This window comes from Spermophilus citellus, assembly GCF_964194105.1.
Source record: "Spermophilus citellus genome assembly, chromosome: 5".
Taxonomy (NCBI): Eukaryota; Metazoa; Chordata; class Mammalia; order Rodentia; family Sciuridae; genus Spermophilus; species Spermophilus citellus.
The window spans coordinates 151,022,840-151,043,607 of record NC_138186.1 but is presented as its reverse complement, the minus strand read 5'-3'; the positions used below and the strand labels follow the sequence as shown (position 1 = coordinate 151,043,607).

Below are 20,768 nucleotides of genomic sequence, written 5' to 3'. Positions count from 1 at the left end.
TTGTCTGTTTCAATTTGTCTATCTTGAGCTGTTTTACATAGGTAGATTATTATAGCTATAATCAGAATATTAGATTGGGCTTTAGAAAAATGGTTATTTCTACATGTTGTTCAAACATACCTCAAACCAGAAAAATCTGTGATTCCACTTGGCCCAATTCAGATTTTCAACATTTTAACACAGAAACACCTCCTTATTGGACAATAGTCTTCATATTTACAGCCACTCCCTGGGCCTATCAAACACTGTGTCACTTGTGCTTTGCAGGCCAACCCCCTTTAACCTTCTCCTTGCAGCCTCAGTTTCCCCTATTTTCTATATGAATCATCCCTATCACCTAATAAGCACAATCTAATAGCTCTTTAAAAAATCATAAAAATTTTCCCTTAATCTCTAATCTTCTTTCAGCTTCAACTCATTTATTTCCTCAGTAAAACTTCTTGAAGTGGTTATTACTTTTTGCTACCTCCACTTCTTTCCCACCTTCTCCTCCAAGCCTACTCCCCACAGGCTGCCTTCACACTCTATGCCCTGTGACTGTTCTGAGCAGAGGGGTGTCAGCTCCCACACTGTGGCGTCTTAACAAGCCTCCGGAAGCAGCCAAACAATGGGAGAGTCCTTTGTTCTCAATGCCAATTTCTCCAAGTTTTATGGGGATTCCTTCTCTACTGCCTTAGAAGATTATTCTCCTTTACTCCTTAAAGATAACACAATTTTGTGACTCGGTCCTGGTTCTCCATCTCTCCCAGGGCTCCGGTGTCACAGTAGAGAGTGGACTTCTAAACTACAAGAACCACATCTCTGAGGCTCAAGAATGATTTTTCTGCTTGGTTCCACTTGCTTCTCTCCCCATACACCACCAGGATTCCAACGACATTGCTTCTAGGACATCTTTATCTGGCTATATCTCAAACCCCAGATGTTGTGAACTGAAGGTTTCTCCACATGACCCTCAAACCACTCTCACCACCTTCTGTTTCTCAGTGTATCAGGCTCATTCCTGCCCCATATCGTGCTGAACACTGTCTTCAGCTCTCTCAAAAGCTGCTTCCTACTTCTCATTCAGGTCTAGGATGAACTGATGACTGTTGATAAATGTTTCCATTTAACCCCTTCTCACTCCCTTTCACATACCTATTTTCTTTTGAGCACTGAATAGTGCTCAATAGTCTTATAGCCCTCATATATATTTTTTTGCTTGATTGTTGTTTCCTATTATAATATAATAAGCTCCAAGAGAACAGAGATATTTATCTATTCCAACACTATGCTGCCTGTTCCCAGGATGATGTCAGGCACTCTGCAGCAACCCAAAGAATGTTCACTGAATGAATAAACCATGGCAGCCATAATTTAACAATCATCAAGTCTACATGAGCAGATTCCAATTTTACATGTGTTTGGAGGTGGGGGAGCACTAAAAGTAGGACTGAGCAGTGCACAGAATAGGGGCTGATGGAAATACAATGAAAATAGATTGAACATTAACATTTCTGGAAAGCCCATCAATGAGTTGCTGAGATTCTGCCCTAATAATCTGCCACATAGCCACATGGGGAGAGTTCTCTAGGGGGTCTGGGGCTTGAACTGAACTTTTGAGTGTGGAGGTCAAGAAAGTTTCCAAGAAGAGTTATTCATTCAGTGGCTATTTATACAGCTCTGCTAAGTAGGAAGCACTGTGTTTTAGGAATTGGAGGGTCAACAATCCTAGAATTCATGGAGTCAAGGATCTAGCATGGAATGGCATACAAGTAAAAATTACTGAAGCTCTTTCACCGGATAATTTAAATTTACCTGTTCCTTTTGACTATGGAGAAATCTCAAAATGACATTGTAGCTTGTATAACTGAAAAAGTGGGAAAAAGTATTTATGTATATCTCTTTTGATACATATAGTTAAATTTGCAAAATAGGTCCAACGTTACACTTCCATGGTTTATTTTTTTAAATATCTTAACTCAAATTGGGCCAAAGTTTTATTTTAGAAGAAATTACATTAATATGAAGAGGATGACTTGCTAGATTTCTACACGATGGGTCCTGAACACAGTGAAATGGCTCTGGTAGATTATCCTCTCGATTAGCTTCTCTTTGGCCATCGATGATCTCCAGGTACAGGGCCTGGCACTTATGAGGTACTGGTTACAGAGTCTCATTGAAATTACTGAAGAATGATTAACTTTTGCTTTGAAGAGAAATGTTACTATGAAAATGCTCACTATATTTTTTTTCACTGATTTCAAATACATAAACAGCCCTTCACAAAGTTCCTGGGAGGTTCCAAGCAAATTTATCTCCAAGAGGTATAATTAAGGCATTCAGTGACTAAAGTGAAGTAATACTGTCATGATTTTTATTATTATTACTATCATTTTATATGTAGTCATATATATATATATAATTTGTGAAACTACTGTTTTTTTTTATTTTGTTATTTATATATAGCTATGTAAATATATATTATGTCATTTACTTTATTGGTAATAAGGTAATTAGTGAAGGAACTATATCCTAGCAACCTATTTCTTTTGTCTGAAATGTTATCTCAGGGTAGGGAAGTTCTAATTTAACAAAAGGAAAACTCTAAGAAACATGAAACAAATTTCAGTTGTTCAGAAAGCCAGCAAACAGGCCAGGCCCTTCCTGGAGCTCCCTGTGCTGCCGTTGGGAGGAAGAGCTCTCAGGAGACACCTGCTTGCATGCCGGCCTTGCCTACGTAAGTGCAGAAGTCTCAGAGTAAGGAATGATTTTCTTCCACAGACAGATAGCCTCAGAAGCAGGCTGCTGGGGCTGTCCTCTCTGGAACAAGGGCAAAGATACCACTGGCCCAACCTCATCTTTACACTCCAGATGGCTGAATCTGACTGTTTTTCAACAGCTTCCCATATAACTACCAAATTTCCTAACTAGTTTGCTATTGCAGAAAATCCTTTTAATAAGCAAACATATTTTGTCTCACCAATAATGTAATAAAGCAAAAGTGTACAAATAACTTGAGAAGGTTAATAGATCCTTTTAGGTTGTCAAGAGCTGGTGGAAGTTATGGAGTGAAAGATGGAGGAAGAGGAAGCCTGAGGGAAAGTCAACAAAGGCTGTTGGTAGAGGAGGCTCCAGGGCCACTTATTACGGTTTAGCTTCCACACATATCAGAGAAAACATTTCACCTCTGGTGTTTTGGGTTGGCTTATTTCACTTAGCATGATAGTCTCCAGATCCATCCATTTAGCAGCAATTGCCATAATGTCATTCTTCTTTATGGCTGAGTAATACTCTACTGTGTATATACACCACATTTTCTTTTTCCATTCATTTGTTGAAGGGTGCCTAGGTTGGCTCCATAGCTTAGCTATTGTTGAATGTGCTGCTAAAATATTGATGTGGCTGTGTCACTGAAGTATGCTGATTTTAAATCCTTTGAATATATACTGAGGAGGGGAATTACTAGGTCAAATGGTGGTTCCATTCCTAGATTTTTGAGCAATCTCTATACAGCTTTCCAAAGTGGCTACATCAATTTGCAATCCCACAAATAATGTCTGAGTGTACCTTTGCCCCACATCCTGGCCAGCATTTATTTTTACATATATTCATGATAATTATCATTCTGACTAGAGTGAGATGAACTCTCAATGTAGTTTTGATTTGCATTATCCAGTTCATATATATGGGAGGAAAAAAACTTCTGAGGTTGTTTGTGTCTGGTGTTTGAGGACACTGGAAGAAACCTACATCACAGAATTGCCTTTCCAGCCTTGCTGGGAGCTAAAGCATGAATTACTCTGAGAATCAAATGCTAACCCCAGACAGAAATTATGAGGTTAAAAGTAAAATAAACTGACTTAACAAAACATTTTTTTAGGTTATGTAATGCCGCTCTAAATCACAATTACATAATATGAGATGACATTGAATATTTTTAAGCAACCACAATTGCTTGTAAATATACAGGCACCAAAAAATGTTTCAGAGATACTGGTATGTAAATTAGATTAAAAATCTGAAACAGCTCCTCTAAGATTATGTAACAGAGAGAGTTCGCATAAAAGCTCCATATTTCACTAGGAATTGTGATGCTATGGATAAAATTGGGTAACAAGCATGAGAAGTTAGAATTCTTAGAAATGAATACATTTAAAATCCTAAGGTACTACATTTATTATATAAATAGGGCGAATTCTTTAGCCTTGAGATACATTTCCATTTTAAATCAGAGTAAAATTCACCAAAAAGGTTATCTTAATATCTGTAGCAGTGAGCCCTTTCAACATAGATTTAAGTTAGTCTGACAATAAATATTATAACAGAATTCCTTCTACTCTCTTCAGAGATCAACAATGGAAAATATGCTGATAGGCAGACAAACTGGATGCCTTTCTTCAGGGAAGAATGGCAGACAAGAAGAGAGAATGGACGAAGGAGGGCTATCCCCTCTTAAATCCAAAGGTTTCCCCATCTCCTTATAGATTGTGGTGTCTGAAGCAGAACTAAAGTCATGAAACTCTAATAGAGTTCCATGGGAATCTCACTTTTCATTCTTGTCTCTGTTCTATCAGTTTTTGCCCCTTTGAACATCTTTGTGTCACCCAGGAATCACACAAACTTATCTCATTGACCACACAGACAGGGACATGGTCCACAAAAGCTGGAAGCTAAAATTAAAGTGAAATTTAGAGTTAAAAGCTTCTACTTCATCTTGATTGGCTTGTGCTGCTTTCATGAAACCTTCCTATCTCACACAAGATATCTCACAATGGTCCTTTTTTGGTGAATTTTAGCCTGAACTACTATCACTCAAATGGATACAAGACAGAGTTCCTTAGCATTAGTTTCTTCAAGCTGATAACTACCTTGGTTCTTTATTTCTCTTATATGAAAGTATTCCATATAGAAAAAGAAAAACAAATTGTAACCAGCTTTAAATGAACAGATTCCTGCCTTCTCTACCCCTCCATCTTTCACTAACCAGAGGTTTATGTTTACTTAAAAAAAAGAATTACAATACAAGAATCAAAATGTCTTAATCCTCAGTAAATTTCATGACTTTCTCATTGAAAATGAGAAACACTTTCAACTGATGGAGAGTGTTCCTAGGCCTGCCTATGGGTATTGTTAGGGAAGAATGTAATATCGCCCCCTGCAGGAGTCTCCTAGAAGGGTTCTGCAGGCCAGGGCTGGCCCAGCACACACACTGAAGGAAGGTCTCAAAGGGACGGAGGAACACTCTGAAACTTCTCATCGGGTCACGATTTTTTTTTTTTTTAAACATATGATCCTGTCATCACCCTTAGAACACATTCAAGTAACATGCTTTTTTTTTTTTTTTAAGAAAAAGTCTATTTCTAAATATTGGCATCGTATTCACTGTAGATTGTCTGGGTGTGTTCTTAATCTTGGTCTTTGTAGAGCATCTTAGAGGAAATAAAAAGATATACTTAAGATATTTGGACTAAAAGGTTGGCTCCTTCATAGAACTCATTCTCTCGACTTGATTCAGGAAATTACATGTGGCTTTCTGGTCCAATGTTCTCAGGTCTTTAGCCTGACGATGAAAAGTTTTTAAAAAGTTGCCAGAAACAGTTCTCTTGGATATTATCACACAGTAAAATTCAAGGCGGCACATATGTCTTTCTTTCATAGGTGTAAAAAGGCCACTTCACAACAACCCAGGTGGAAAGGAAAATGACAAACAATTCCAAGTCGTCTTCTCTTGGGTTAAGTCTTTAGCAACTCACGGCCACTGACATTTTTTGGCAGAATCATCAGCAACAGATTTGGACAAATAGTCTAAGTGGACTTTTTCTTAATCTGGATGATGAAGATTTAGAAAGATTTAGATAAAGACTTAGAAGATTTAGGAAGACTGCAGACATAAGCAGTTCCAGGGATATGGGATGGAATCAGAGCAAGTAATAATGAGTCTCTGGTGTCCTAATCAGGCCATAAAAACAGAGTGGTTCTGGAGTTTTGATGGGAAAATGGGTCAAGTTAATCAAGGCAAGTATTTGGGCAGAAGAGGCCTGTGATCTAGGCAACTGACAGAAATGGTCTGGATGACCTGAGTTCCCCAGCACACCTGCACCCACGCCTCTGGATACTGTTGTCATCAGACAAAGCCAGCTAGTTGCTGGGCTCTGCATCTCTAAGGTTTATGGCTGTCTTTGAAAACTTCTTGAAGTCTTTCTTTCATATAGTGAAGGTGCCCTTTAGCAAATTATTTCTCTTTGGCACCAAGTGCCCTGCTAAGAGATGACTAATTTATTTCCTCGCATGTGTAATATTTTAGCCAACATGATGTGGTTTTAGGTGGGTTGAAAGGTGGACGATCTCTTTACCTTGACACCAGTTTGATCCATGTTTTGTGTGATTATGTAACAGCTTAACTTTCATGAGGTTCCGGACCTCAGTCTCCAGTGCAGGGGAGACTTAGGTGAAATTTAATGCACTTTACCTCATAACTTAACTTTCTTAGTTTACCAATTAGATTATAATAACATTTTGCCAAATGATATTTTTGCTGAATAAGCATAAGATATTAAATTATATTTTTTATTAAACATATATTTACTATCAATTTTTAATGATATTAGATATACACTTCTTAAAAGTTGGAAATAAAAAACTGAAGGTACAGTAAGTAAGTTTAGTCTGATTAGATGTTGTCCCCTCATAATGTGTTATTTTCATTTTCATATATGCTATAGTTGAAATATATCACCATCAGACTCAAATTGATCTTGGGAAAGTCATTAACTCATCTGACCCTGTTTGTTTATAAAATGGCGACAACATTCTTTTTCTTAGGCACCCATTTTTCAGATTTGCAAGAAGGAACAAAATCACAGATGTTATTTGAAAGTGTTTGGTAAACCCCATGCACTATACAAATACACATTATTTTTGTTACTCTGGGTCATCAAAATAATTAGTGGCAAACATTATCTCTGTGTAGACTGACAATATTCCTGTGTTCTCCACAGCAGCGTCTACGTGTAAAACTGTTTTATCTTTTTATGCTTTCAGATATTCTGGTTGTGCCTGAGCTATTAATATCATTTCCCATTTCTGGAAAAGGGAAATTGATGATCAAGCTCTTGATATGGAGCTAGACTTGACATCCTGATGAACATCTCAGGTAAGTTAAACTTCCCTATATACTGGAGAAGCCTGATCTAATTGCTGATGTCAAATACTTTTGCAAGGTTGATGAATTCAAAGTACAGTGTGAGATAAGAGTTCATCACCTGTATAACAAGCAGCTGTCGCACAGGCCGCATGTTAGGGCAAGAGCTCAATTCTGTAAGTGCATTGGATATGGCCAAGAGACAGATGGCCAACAGGATGCTGGCCAAGATCTTCTTAGTGACCAGGGAACTGCCTTTTATTTAAGATGAATTATTAAAGTATAATTCAATGAAAAGTATCATCTACTTATGTCAAATATTTGTCCTTTTTGCATAACTATTTGTCTACAATTTTCTGAAGTTGTATATTTTAGAAAAAATTAAAAATTTTAACACAAGGTTCCACCAGTCTTAATCTGGGAAGATCCAAAATAGCAAGTCAGGTAGGTATATAATTGCATTGTGTTAAGGGAAGGCTTATTTATCTTTTACTTTTAGGAAAAAGGCAACAGAATGACTATTATACAAATTAATTAAGTGAAACAGATAACATAAAAAGAACAAAATAATATACCATGAAAAATTAAAAAACAATAAACTTGGTTTCAGCTTTGATTCAATTAGTAAATTCACTTGTTCATTCAAGTAAAATTTCAGTTATGGCCACACAGATTATAGTAATTTTCTGATATTCATTTCACATTATTTTTCGTAATTTTATTATGTGGCTGTCTGTAAGTATATATAAAGATACAAATATGTATGAAACTTAAAAAAAGTAAAATAAAACATGGAAGTTTAATAAACTATACAGTAATGTGAGTGCTTATATAATTATACATGTAAGTGTGTTTGCACACACTCGTGTATCTGCACACAAGAATCCCGAAAGATAAATGGTTGTATAAACATGTTTGAACAAAATTTTGGAGAGGTATATGTGCAAAGAAACCTATCAAAAGCCATTCCCCTGACAGATGTGCTCCAGTATCACAGAGGACTCATCTCTAACAAGGAGCCCCAAGGTCCCACCTCTGTCAATGCCCGGTATCACATAGCACTCACAATAAGGAACCCTGCTGAATTTTAGATGCTTAGCTACACACTGTGTCTGACAGAGATTAAAACTTGTTTAGTATTGTCTTTGTTTTCAGAATTTGGAGGCACATTCTAAATTTTTAGCCATTGTGGAGTCTTACAATGTTAGACATCCATTGTCGATAACATTACATTAACAAGACAACCCTGCAGGCTAAGGTGATGCACACCTATAATCCCAGCAACTCAGGAGGCCGAGGCAGGAGGATCTCAAGTTAGAAACCAGCCTTAGCAATTTAGTGAGATCCTGTTTAAAAACAAAAATATAAAAGAGCTGGGGTATACAGCTCAGTGGTGGAGCACCCCTGGGTTTAACCTCCATTACCAAAATAAATAAATAAATAAATAAATAAATAAATAAATAAATAAAATTAAAAAAAAAAAAAACTCCTTGCCCTGATCATTCTAGAAAAATAAGTTTACTTTAACAGCCAAACCAATGTTATGTATTTTTGTAGGAGCATACTTTCTAAATTTCTCTTGACTGTTTATATCTCTCCAGCTCCCTATCCCACCAAAAGTCTAAAATATTGGGCCACCTTATGGGGGACCACAGCAAGAGCCTCCCTCTGCTCTCCTTACACATGTTACTGGAATGTTCTCTCCCCGTCCCCACATTATATCCAGCTTCATCTCTACAAAATGCACCACTAATCATGTCATGTCACATGCTCAACAGCTTTCAAGTACATCCCACTGCTCTTGTGAAGTATCCTGTGCCTGAAATACTCTTTACCCAACTTCCACTCCTAGTTTTCCTCTAGTTAATTCCTAATGATCCTTCATATTTCAGTTTGGACCTCATGTCTTCTGTCATATGTTTGCAACATTACAAGGTGCTTTTTATATACAATGCACTTGATGAGCACTCGTGTCCTCTAGAATAATAGAAGCTCCATGGAGCAAAGGTCCCAAGTAAAAAGTTGGATAAAATAAAAAAGGCTAGCCAGAAAGGCAATAGACATAGTTTGCCAAAGTCCTACTTGGGTCCATCTTAAATCTTTCAGTTACTTAGTAGTATCATTTCTTTTCTTTTCTTCTTTTTTTTTTAATTCGCACTTGGTATTGAACCCAAAGGTAGTTTACCACAGAATCACAACCTTTTTTATTTTTTATTTTGAGACAGAGTCTTGCTAAATTGCTTAGGGTCTTACTAAGTTGCTGAGGCTGGCCTTAATTCTCTGATCTTCCTGCTTCAGCCTCCCGAGTGGAGTTGCTGAGATTTCAGGCATGAGCCTCCATCTCCAGCAGTTGTTTCTTTAAGCTGTATAAGGGCTGGGGATGTAGCTCAGTGGGTTCGATCCCCAGGACCACAAAACAACACTACTACCAACAAAAGCCCAACTGTCTAGCTCCTACAGGCTTCTTTCAATAAAGCACAGACTCCTGAGAACAAAGCCTCAACTGGAAGAATGACTCACTAATAAAAAACCATTAAGTAAATTTCCATAGCATCCCAAGACATTTTTGTACTGCCTGGCTGGTAAGAAGTTGTTGGTAGGCTCATGTGCTCTGTATCACTGCCTTTTAATTTAAATTTCCCTTTTAGGAGGTGTTTTTAATATCACTGGATGTGCAGAAATCTGTTCTGAATTTATATAATTTAAAATCAGTCTTAAAAGTCGGTGATTTATGAAGAACCCTGACTTGATGATGGTTTACAACATTTTTCCCTCCTGACAGGAGACCCATGCTGAGAAAAATAAAACATCCCAGTTCTCCCTAATGGAAACAGAGCTGCACAGACAACTGCAGCTGCTGGAGGTTGCTGACATCGCCAGGAAATTCTAAAAGCAAAACCAAGGTGGGGCTGGCAGATCCCTGGGCCTTTCATGTACAATCCTGAAACGTAAAACCATGGAATTTTTAATGTCAATGGATACCTTTGTCAATATTTATGTAGGCACTTTGATGGCGTATATTATAGAGATTAAATAGAGGAATACTCACTTCGCAGGAGATCCCAGCGGAGATGTACTTATCTGCTACATACTCGGTTTCCAGCTTTTGGAGATGCCCTTGAGCTTATTATTCTATTTACTAATGATAACAAGCCTGTATATGTCTTCTGTTATGGGAGAGTGAACTCAAACAAAATTTGCTGAACTAATTAATGTATATTTATGCCAGAAGAGTCTCAGGCTGGGTTTACAGGCCCAGAGTTGGTCCCTTCCTTCACCCAGCAATCCATTTGACAATCATCAAGAACCTACTTGTTGACATTTTTTTTTCAGTTTATGAGCTAGTAATGGACCTAGGAAGACAAACAGTGAACAGTACGGTCCTGTACGTAAATTAAAATTTTCTCAGAATATACCTATAGGGAGAACCCATCCAATTTCTTTGAGGTGTTAAACTCATCATGTTTCTGACCTGGGGAGTTCTGTCAAACACAGGCACATCTGATATCTCAATGAATGTCATTTAATTAAGAGTAATTTTTATACAACTAATCTTAAAAATTAAATATATTGCCAGGCACGGTGGCACACTCCAGCAGCTCAGGAGACTGAGGTAGGAAGATTGCGAGTGCAAAGCCAGCCTTAGCAACAGTAAGGCAGTAAGCAATTCATTTAGAGACCCTGTCTCTAAATAAAATACAAAATAGAATAGAGCTGGGGATGTGGCTCTGTGATCCGGTACTCCACCCAGCCCCCAAATAAGTTCAATACATTATAGACTATACTAGGGCATAATATTGTGGAATCAGAAATCTGAGTGTAAGCTCCTGGAGGGAAGCCATGAGTTTCTGTATACAGAAGGCCATTGGCACATGTTTGTTACATTGAACTAACTGTGGGCTGGGGAAGTAGCTCAGTAGTAGAATGCTTGCCTGACTCTGGCATGCACTATGCCCTGGGTTCAACCCCCAATATTGCCATCCTCCCCCGCAAAAAAAATAAACTACCTGCCATATCTCATGAAAAGACACAAAGTTTCTGAATAAGAGTTGGTATGTATTTTGAAATCCAAGGAGTCAAGGATTCAAGTGTGAAATGATTCTGTCCCTACATATTTCCAAATGCTTATCTGGCCACGCATTGTAAAGCAACATCGGACAAGTTCATCGAGAGTAATACTCATCCCAATGGAAAGAAGATAAAAAGTGTTGGTGCCCTTTAAACTTGCCATTGGGGGCTCAACTGGATACCTTCCTGCTCCACGTTCATTCATGCATTAGCATATGTTCATTGAGCACCTACTATCTCAGGCACTGCCACAGGTGCTTGGGATACATCACTAATTAAAAAAAAAAAAAAAGCAAACTGACACTTAATTTATCATTCCAGACCTTTTAAATGACCTTTTTGGTTCCCATTTGTACCTATACTTGTGCAAAATACTAAGAACAGTGACAAAAGAAAGTCCAAAAGGAAGCTGTTTATAAACATAAGAAAGCTGAAATTGTTCAGGTACCGTGTATCTTACCTTGTAGTGAGTTGAAGATGGAGAAGAGGTACATGAAAGCTACATTTAAGGGTCCCCAGGCAAAGAAAGCAAAACCCCAAGTCATGCCCAGCAGGAAGGTCAGGCTGACCACGCTGCGTAGGTTCCTCAAAACCTCTTCTCTCAGGGTCCGGTTGCTTCTCTTGCCATTCCTCCCACAGATCTGCACCATCACCACGATGAACATGGCGACGTTGAGGAAAAACATGACTCCGAAATACCCAGCACAGGCCACATAAAATACCACTGGGTCCTGAATCCAACAGCTCAGAGAGAGAAGAAGAAATGAGAAAGGAAAAGAGATTTATTACCTTAGACTGTTTACTTAAGACTTCTCTTGGCTTCCCTGGGCTGACTGCAGACTTCTCTCTTAAAAATCTTTGGGAAGTCATTTCACTTCCCTGGCCCTCAGTTTCTTCTTTGATCTTTGCCTAGACGGTTTTTTTTGTTTGGTTTTGGATGGCCACCATCTTAATATCTAATTAGCTCAGTCAACATTAAAATGAAAACAAAGTGGCTTCTTGAATTCTAATTAGGTATTTGAACACGCTTGGTTGGCTCACCCCAAACTATGTTGGAACTTTTCTCTAGTGTGCTTTGTACTCTAAGAATGAGAACTTGAAGCACTCATTTTTGCTCATTGTTGTTATGGGGCATCCTTGTGAGATTTTTCTACAAAATAATATGGAACTAGAAATCTGCTAAGGGACTTTGGGGATAGCTTTTTCTTGAGAGTCTCAGTTGGCAAGGCCCCTATTTATTCTTTGTATTTAAACATGAAAATGAGCTAGAGGCCCAGAAAGCTCTAAAATTGTTGGCCCCTAACTCTGTAGACACAAATTCAGTGTCACTGAATGCCACATCCACATTTCTTATCATGTGAAGTTAATTCTTCCTTATTTAAGTCACAACTAAGTATGGATTCATTACAGCAAAGTAATTCCTATCTATATGACTAGTCTAGTTGGGACAACACCTTATAGAATTTTAACATTCTTACATGGACACTTATCGTGCAAAATTATAAAATTTACATTAATTATAAAACATTTTTTTGGATGAAGAAGGATATACTCTATATTTAACACTCAGAATGACATACAGATGAGAAAATGAAATGAATTTGAAAACTACTTGTGTAAAGTATTCTATGGGTAAAGTTGACCTGCATTATAATGTGCAGATGCCTGAGTACCCAATTTATGCTATGGAAATTCTTAGGTACAGTTGGATGAATGATTTAATGTAACTGAGTTTATTTTTAACTTCAAGTGTAAATGGTCATCATTTTGGAGTATTCCACACTGGAGCTTATCCTCCATGGAGGCAAAAGCTGTCTTGAACATCTTGGGATCCTAGAACCTACTGGCATATAGTAAATACTCAATAAATGAGAAATTGTTGATGTCACAGCAAATTACTAAGTGGCACTTTAAAGTCCTGTAAGAACTGGCTAACATACTTTGTAAGTTCCTTTAGTTGGAAATTTTAACACATTTTTAGTTCCTTTATTTGGAACTTATTTTATTAACTTGTTTTATTTGTAACATATTTTATTAAGGAAACAAATAAGCACTACTTATCCCTGAGGTAAACTTTTTCATTATACATAGAAGTCCCTTTAATCCTAAAATGTTCCACCTAGGTCCAACATTCCCCCTAGTTCCTGTGGGGTATTTCCAGTGTCATGTTAGAAATGTGAAAGAAAGGAAGACCATGAGGGAAGGGTGCATAGGAGACCACCCACAGGACGCAGCTGTGTGATCCAGGCAGGAAATGTGCATGGACAGGTGGTGCTATGGACCTCCTTGCAGGAGGAGAACGCTCTTTGCTGGCTCAGCATCCATCTAATCCACAGGCACAGAGCAGTGTGGTGTAACTGATAAGATACAAGAGCACACTCCCCAATCCAAACACTAGAAGACCTGAAGTTCAGCAAGCTCATTGTGTGAAGAAAATTTTTCAAATTATTCAAGGACTCCCTAATTTCTCCATCTTCTCCATTTCCCCATAACACTCACATTGGCATTGAGTCATTCACTGTAGACACTGCTACTGAACTCTCCTGAAGGGCCTCAGGAGGTAGGGCTACTGTGGACTTTTCTCAAATAGGATGGGTCTCCTGGAGGGAGGAGGCAGTATCCTATGCTGCTCCTAAACTCCCTGGATGACGGAGTACCATGTTAGCATAGAAAAGCAGCTAGATAGCTGGGTCAAATTGTGGTTCCATTTGACCCAGCTATCCCACTCCCCGGTCTATATCCAAAGGACTTAAAATCAGTATACTATAGTAACGCAGCCACATCAATGTTCATAACAGCTCAACTCACAATAGCTAAACTGTTGGAGCAACCTATATGCCCTTCAATAGATGAATGATTAAAGAAACTGTGGTGTATATACACAAAGGAATATTACTCTGCATTAAAAGAGAATAAAATTATGGCATTTGCAGGTAAATGGATGGAGTTGGAGAATATCATACTAATCGAAGTAAGCCAATCCCAAAAAAACCAAAGGCCAAATGTTCTCTCTGATAAGTGGATGCTGATCCATAATGGGGGTGGGGCATGGGAAAAATGGAGAAACTTTGATGGGGCAAAGGGGAGGAAGGGGTGCAAAGGGGGAGTGGGGGTAGGAAAGATGGTAGAATGAGATGGACACCATTATCCTAGGTACATGTATGACTGTACATATAGTGCAACACTACATTGTGTACAACCAGAGAAATGAAAAGTGCTGCAATTGTGTACAATGAATCAGAATCCATTCTGCTGTCATATATACCTAGTGAAAATTAATTAATTGATTATATTTTTAAAAAAGAAAAGAAAAGCAGCTTGAACACATCAGGACATTCAAATAAACCCATCTGCGGAGTAGCAGAGAACTTGACAATGTGATGCAAATGAACTAAAACCTTTTAAAATGAGAGCCTCACTCTGGCATGGGAACTTAATACTAAGTTTAAGGAAACAGGAGTATGTCCCTCACAAGTAGGTTCCCCAAGTTCATATCACTTACAATTCATCACCTTGCTCTTTCCCGTAGCTTTCTTTTCCATAGACTTCATTTTGATTTTTGCTTGCCAGAATAATGGACACCACCAAGGCAGGTAAACCTGTTACAAAAAGACAGGACACGCACAGCTCTTCAGAAGTATCTGGAACTTGATTTTTAAGATGGACAATCGCAAGGAAGCAGAAGAGCCCCCCTCCCCCAACCACAGCAGACAAACTTCTTAGAAGGGCAACTTGGTTAGAATCAACCACAAAGTCTCTTCTTGGAGTGGAACATGAAACTCATTTGGCAACAATTAAAGTTCTATTTGCTTAGCTGAACTTACTAGAGGTCCCAAACCTGATTCTATCGAATCCAGCATGAGCCAATGTGGTTTTCATTAGGCCATCAGAGTTCAGGCAGATACAACAATGGCAGCTAATTCCCCCCTTTTTGGATAAGGCAAAGTCTTTAGAAAAATTAGTGTGAGGGGAACAACAGGGATATAAAATCTTTACAGTCTTCTCTTTTCTCTCTAGAGAATCAATACCATATTCATGTACGTATTTACAGGGGAAATGTATGCCAGCCCAATTCCCTGAACAAAGCTTTTACTGCCTCCTAAGGGGGCGCTGAACATCTTGGGAATGTCTCATGCTTCTATATTATCATTTGAAAATGATTTTTGAGAAAGTTCTAAAGGTTAGGCCCAATAATACAACCCAGACAAAGAAAGAAGCCAGATGAGATAATTCCAAAGAGACTAACACAACCACTCTATGTCTGATGGAGTTCAAGGCAAAAATTCTGTAAGTCTCCTAGCTGCACACACAAAACTCACATTCTTCCTCTGGTTTCCACAACATGGGCATGTGTTTAGGGATGAGTACAGTGAGGAGTCTCAGCTGGCCTTTATATCAGGAGGTATAATGGAAATGTGCCGCGGTTGGCCAGCTGCTGCTTCAGACTTGGGTGGGCTGGCTCTGAGCTCAGGAAATGAGTTGGTGGTGAGTCAGGAGCTAAGGCTTCTCCTTTACTCCTGAATTTAGTGAGTACTGTAGAAGAAGGTTTTTTTTTTTGTTTTTTTTTTTTGTTTGTTTGTTTGTTTGTTTTGGTACCAGGGATTAAACCCATGAAACCAGGGGGCTTAACCACTGAGCCACATCACTAGCCACCCCCCCCCCCCTTTTTGTATTTAGTTTAGAAACAGAGTCTCACTGAATTGCTTAGGTCCTCACCAGATTGCTGAGGCTGGCCTTGAACTCACAATCCTCCTGCCTCAGCCTCCGAGCTGCTGGGATCACAGGCATGCGCCACTGTGCCCAGCCTGTAGAAGGGTTTTTAAAGATAGTTCGGAGGATTCCTTCCTTTGGATATGTATCTCTAATCCGCATAACTCACAATGCTGGAGTTTCTCTCAACAGTATTGTTCTTTAGAAATCTGGATTTTCTTATGAGAATTGGGCAATTTTCATGATAGAAAGAACAAAGTCAAAAAAATTTTAGGAGGCTTACCCCAGCCTATGATGCAGAATTTTAGAATATACCGGCGAATATAAGTGTTGAATACTTTCACTAAAGCAATGTACATGTGAATGGCTTCCAGCCCCATCCAGGTAAAGGTTGCCAGAAGGAAGAAGTGGAGGAGAGCAGCCACTGCAACACAGAGTCCCTTCATGCCGAAGGAGGTGACCCAGCCATCCAGGAGGAAGGTCAGGTTCAGGAACAGCAGGGCTGTGCTCAGGTTCATCAGGATCTTGGAGGGATAATCCCTTCGCAGTTTTCTAAAAAGGGAGAAAAATACAAATACAAGAACACATATTGTAAATAATTTTTTAAATTTTTTATTTTATTAGTGTTTTATTTAGCACTGTAGTTTTACATAATTGTGGGGTTCATTCTAACATATTCATAAATGCAAATATAACATAATTTGCTCCATTTCAACACCAGTTCCTACTGGCTACCTTTCCCTCCTCCCCCTCCTGACCCCTCACCTCTATTCTGTTGATTTTCCCTCTATTAATTTATTATTTTTTTGAGCATGGGGGTAACTTCATATCTTCTGCAACTGTATAATAGTTGAGAAAGCCCCATCTTTATGACATGGTTCCACTATGCAGAGGGCTAAAGATATTTATGAGTATTTGGCAGCCTATAAAAACTTTTTGAATAGTAATTTTATTGCAAAACTGTTTCCAATTGTGCACAAAATTCCCAACTGGTTTTCAGATATCTTTTTTTAATCCAGGAAAAATTCTAGTACAAGAATGACATTTTTATTAAAAAACTAATGCCCCTAAATTTTTTTGAAGTTTCTTAATTTTTAATGAATTAAAGATCCTCCTATTTAAAAAAAAAATCCTGTTTCAGGACTGAGGCAAATACCTTCATCTTTTAAAAATATTTTCATCTGTACAGTGAAGAAAGTACAAAGTACTTTTTACACTTTGTATTTACTTAAATGTCAATCATCTTTAACCTACGTGAAACCATCTTATAAATAGAAGTATGGTAATTACCAATTAAGATTCATAGCTGGAAAATTCATGTTGTGTGATACTAGGAGAAACCTGAACTTGAAAACTGAACCACCCGACATGAATCACAGAGTATATAATTGTTTTCAAGAGCCAAAGCAATTTTCTCTTTCACATTTGGAACAGTTAGCACTGGGCTTGGCAGACAGATAAATACTTACTCAAAAGCAACATATGTCAGCAGGGTTGCCGCTGAAAAGATGGAAGATACTCCACAGCCGATGTAGGTGATGAACGTGAGGACCTTCGTGTTTCTTGCGTCGATCTGTGAGGCACTTCTTGGAAGGTCCTGCACAAGACATGGGAAGAAGCTGTTAAGAATTCTTCCAGAGTGGTGCTCTGTGCCACTAAAAGTTCACTGCTAACATCATACAGAATCTCAGGGGATAACACAACAATGGACGTCAATGTTAAGATTGCCATCTTTTGCACTCTTGTGGGTCACTATGTGAAAGAAAATTACTGACCAAAGCAGGTGCACATTGTATTTTTATCATTACTTTCTTACCCAAGCTCCTTGAATTCCAGCTTAAGGTGAAGAATAAAACTACAGGTCCCCCAACTGAAATTGGAGAGGAGGTAGCTGCCATGCATAATGTTATTAGACCCATTTATAATATTTACAGGACTGGGGCATGAGTACAAATGGAGGCCACGGGAGCCCATGTGGCCAGACCCTCCTACCCTTAGATTCCTTGCTGGGTTGAAGGTGCTCAGCCAGGAGACAACTAGAAGCTGGTGGTGGCTACGAGGGTGTGGCTCTAAGGATGGTGTTAAGGCTTTTAATTGTGGTCAGTTTAAAGCTTGGTGTGCAGAAGCTGTGGTGGTTTATTTATTTATTCTTCATAAATGAGAAGCCACTAAGAGGTTTTGGGTCACAGCATCTTGATCCCTATAGACCTGAAAGGATGCAATTTACAGTGTTCGGGTTGTAGTGGAGTGGACATATTCTTTCAGATTAGCACACTTTCCAGCATGTTACTATGAAGCATTAATTTCAATATACTTAGGCAGACCTGCAAAGTCTAAACCTGGTAGGAAAATCTTCTTTTCTCCTTAAATAGGGGAATGAAATAGGGATAAATCTTAAGATCAACTACTCAATCCTAGTTGGAGGAGAAAGTCACTTCTATCATGCAAATGTTCAAAAATTCAGCATTCTTAGAGAAGGGATTTATTAAACATCCAGTTTAAACTTTTAGGTCTTGTAACAAATTTTTTTCCTCCTCTATGTTATTTTTCTTTAATATTCACCAAGTGTCAAAAAATCTGCTCCTGGTCTATGGTTGGAGCTCAGTTGTAGAATGCTTGCCAAGCATGCAATGAGGCATAGGGTTTGATCCTCAGAACCACATTAAACAAACAAACAAATAAATAAATAAAGGCATTATATCCATAATATCTTTTTTAAAATTTTCTTTCACTAAAAATATTTTTTTTAAAAAAAGAGAAATGTGCCCCTCACATAGGCATTGAGCTACTGGTATTTCTATGTGTGTACATTTGTGCAAAATGAAAAAAAAAAAGGAGAGTGAATTCCAGGTATGACTGATGCAGTAAGGAACAGGTATAGTACCTTTATGCACAAAGTGATGGAAATCAGCAGAAGCAGGTGCTGGAAGTCAGAGGGGCCCTTTCCAATCTTATTAATTCAATAATTCCTCAAAACACTGGGGCACATGGGATTCCCATGGTACCTTGTAGGAAGTTCTAAGTCAGTGCCACTTGACTTTGGACAGGCTACTTCACCACAGTTCAGTCACTGCAGGACAGCATAGGCCAGAGAACTGAATCACAGTCTTGAGGGACCTCCATGTGGTATGTCACTACCTCTTAAAAAAAACTCTGTTGCCATCTAGATAAGGCAATTGACTGGCAAACCTCAATTAAACCAAAATTTAAAATAAAAATTAAGGCTTTTTACTGATTCCCATTTACCCACAATTCTCATGCTGTTTTGAACTTTTGGAGAATGGAAATATTTGTCCCTCTGAACCAGCCAACATGAAAATACACTAATGTTCAAAATATGAAAGTCAGTTTTACTACAGAGAAATGTAGTAGAGGACATTAAATCCCTCACACATTTGTAGATTGGAAGATATGATTCTGGGTGAATGTGTCATGGGAAAAATTTAGTCTCAGAAAAATTTATGCAAATTAATAAAGAGTTCGTAAATTAAGAAAAACTCTTAGCAAAATCTTGGTGGTCTGGAAAAGCTGAAAGGATATGAACACATGGCCAGAAAGGATGAATTTTGGCAGGATTTACTTAAAGCAATTTACAATCCTATAAAAACAGCCAAGGTATAAAATGGAAAGATAATGCTAAAGATGCATATTTCCATATATATATAAAATTAACTGTTTAATCAGATGGCAACAGGAAAAATAATGTACAATCATAAACTCATAATAAAATTTAAATAATATATGAAGGAACTGACCACTTAAAATAATGTGTAGCCAAAATCTGACTGCATATGAACTATCTCTTAATATTCTCTTTTGTAACTATTATCTATTTACCTAATATTAGACTCAATACCTGCAATTATGTGTACACACACACACACACACACACACACACACACACACACACACACACATACACGGTTAAAATATTTCAATGAATTAAGTTAAGGCTCATATACCTGAATGAATAACTGTTGAAAATAAGTATTTTCCGAAAACTTTCTCTTTTAACTTTTAAAGAAAAAAGAATATGGAAAGAAATATAATTTTCTTTCTAGATTGCTTAGGGAAAAACATTTTACAGTTTAATTATTCATTTTCATGCTCTGGCAGTAAAGAAAAAATATTTGTATTTTGAGAACATTAAAAAGTTACTTTCTGTGACTTGCCACCACCTTTTTCAATGATTTGCTCTCCTCCCTGAGAGCACTAATGTCTTGGGTTGTCAGGAAAATTACAATTTGCAGAGTTGCCATGTGACATCGGCTATTTGCATAGGCCAAGTATATTCATGAGCCAAATGCTACATCCCACAGTTCCTTACCACTTCCTCCCTGTCCCCACAGGAAGAAGTGCCTAAGATTTAAAGGAGGGGGATAAACACAACCTCATGTCTGTGATTTCAATTGGAAAAGCTTTTTGACTCAGCTTGCACTACTCCCATCTCCTATTTAAAAACAAATGTGGCTGGTTCCTTTACAGAAACCATACAGAAACAATGGCTGTGATAATCTGGATGGCAGTCTGGATTCCAGAAGTGTGTGCAAAAACACTAGTGTACCAGATAAAAGGGAAAATGCAAGTCTATGGATAAATACAAATAAGTCCTTGGACATGGGGTGAAAATTTGTGGGATTAAAAAAACAAAGATGTGCTCTAATTTTTGTTTAAAATTGTTGAGCAGGCTGGCCAACAAGATAAAAAAGAAAAAAAAAAACAAAGTCATGGGAAAAAAGGAAGGAAGAAAAGAAGAAAAGAATGATACAAGGCCTGAGAGCCAGAGAAACACCACGCCCATCATCACTGAGGTCTCCATTTAACACAAGTCACTAATCTCTTCTGAGGTGCTGCCATCTCCAGGAGGAAG

At 38.1% G+C, this 20,768-nt stretch overlaps 1 protein-coding gene across 2 annotated transcripts in view; it reads right to left on the bottom strand.

The window, feature by feature from the left end:
• ADGRG6 (adhesion G protein-coupled receptor G6) overlaps positions 1 to 20,768 on the bottom strand; it is a 136,439-nt gene that overhangs the window by 9,369 nt on the left and 106,302 nt on the right. For both annotated transcript variants that reach the window (XM_081295583.1, XM_081295584.1), the window contains exons 18-21: positions 17,368 to 17,495; positions 16,182 to 16,450; positions 14,691 to 14,787; positions 11,649 to 11,932 (exon numbers count right to left, since the gene is read on the bottom strand). In XM_081295583.1, the coding sequence (XP_081151709.1) occupies positions 11,649 to 11,932; positions 14,691 to 14,787; positions 16,182 to 16,450; positions 17,368 to 17,495 (778 nt within the window). The remainder of the gene's footprint in view (positions 1 to 11,648; positions 11,933 to 14,690; positions 14,788 to 16,181; positions 16,451 to 17,367; positions 17,496 to 20,768) is intronic.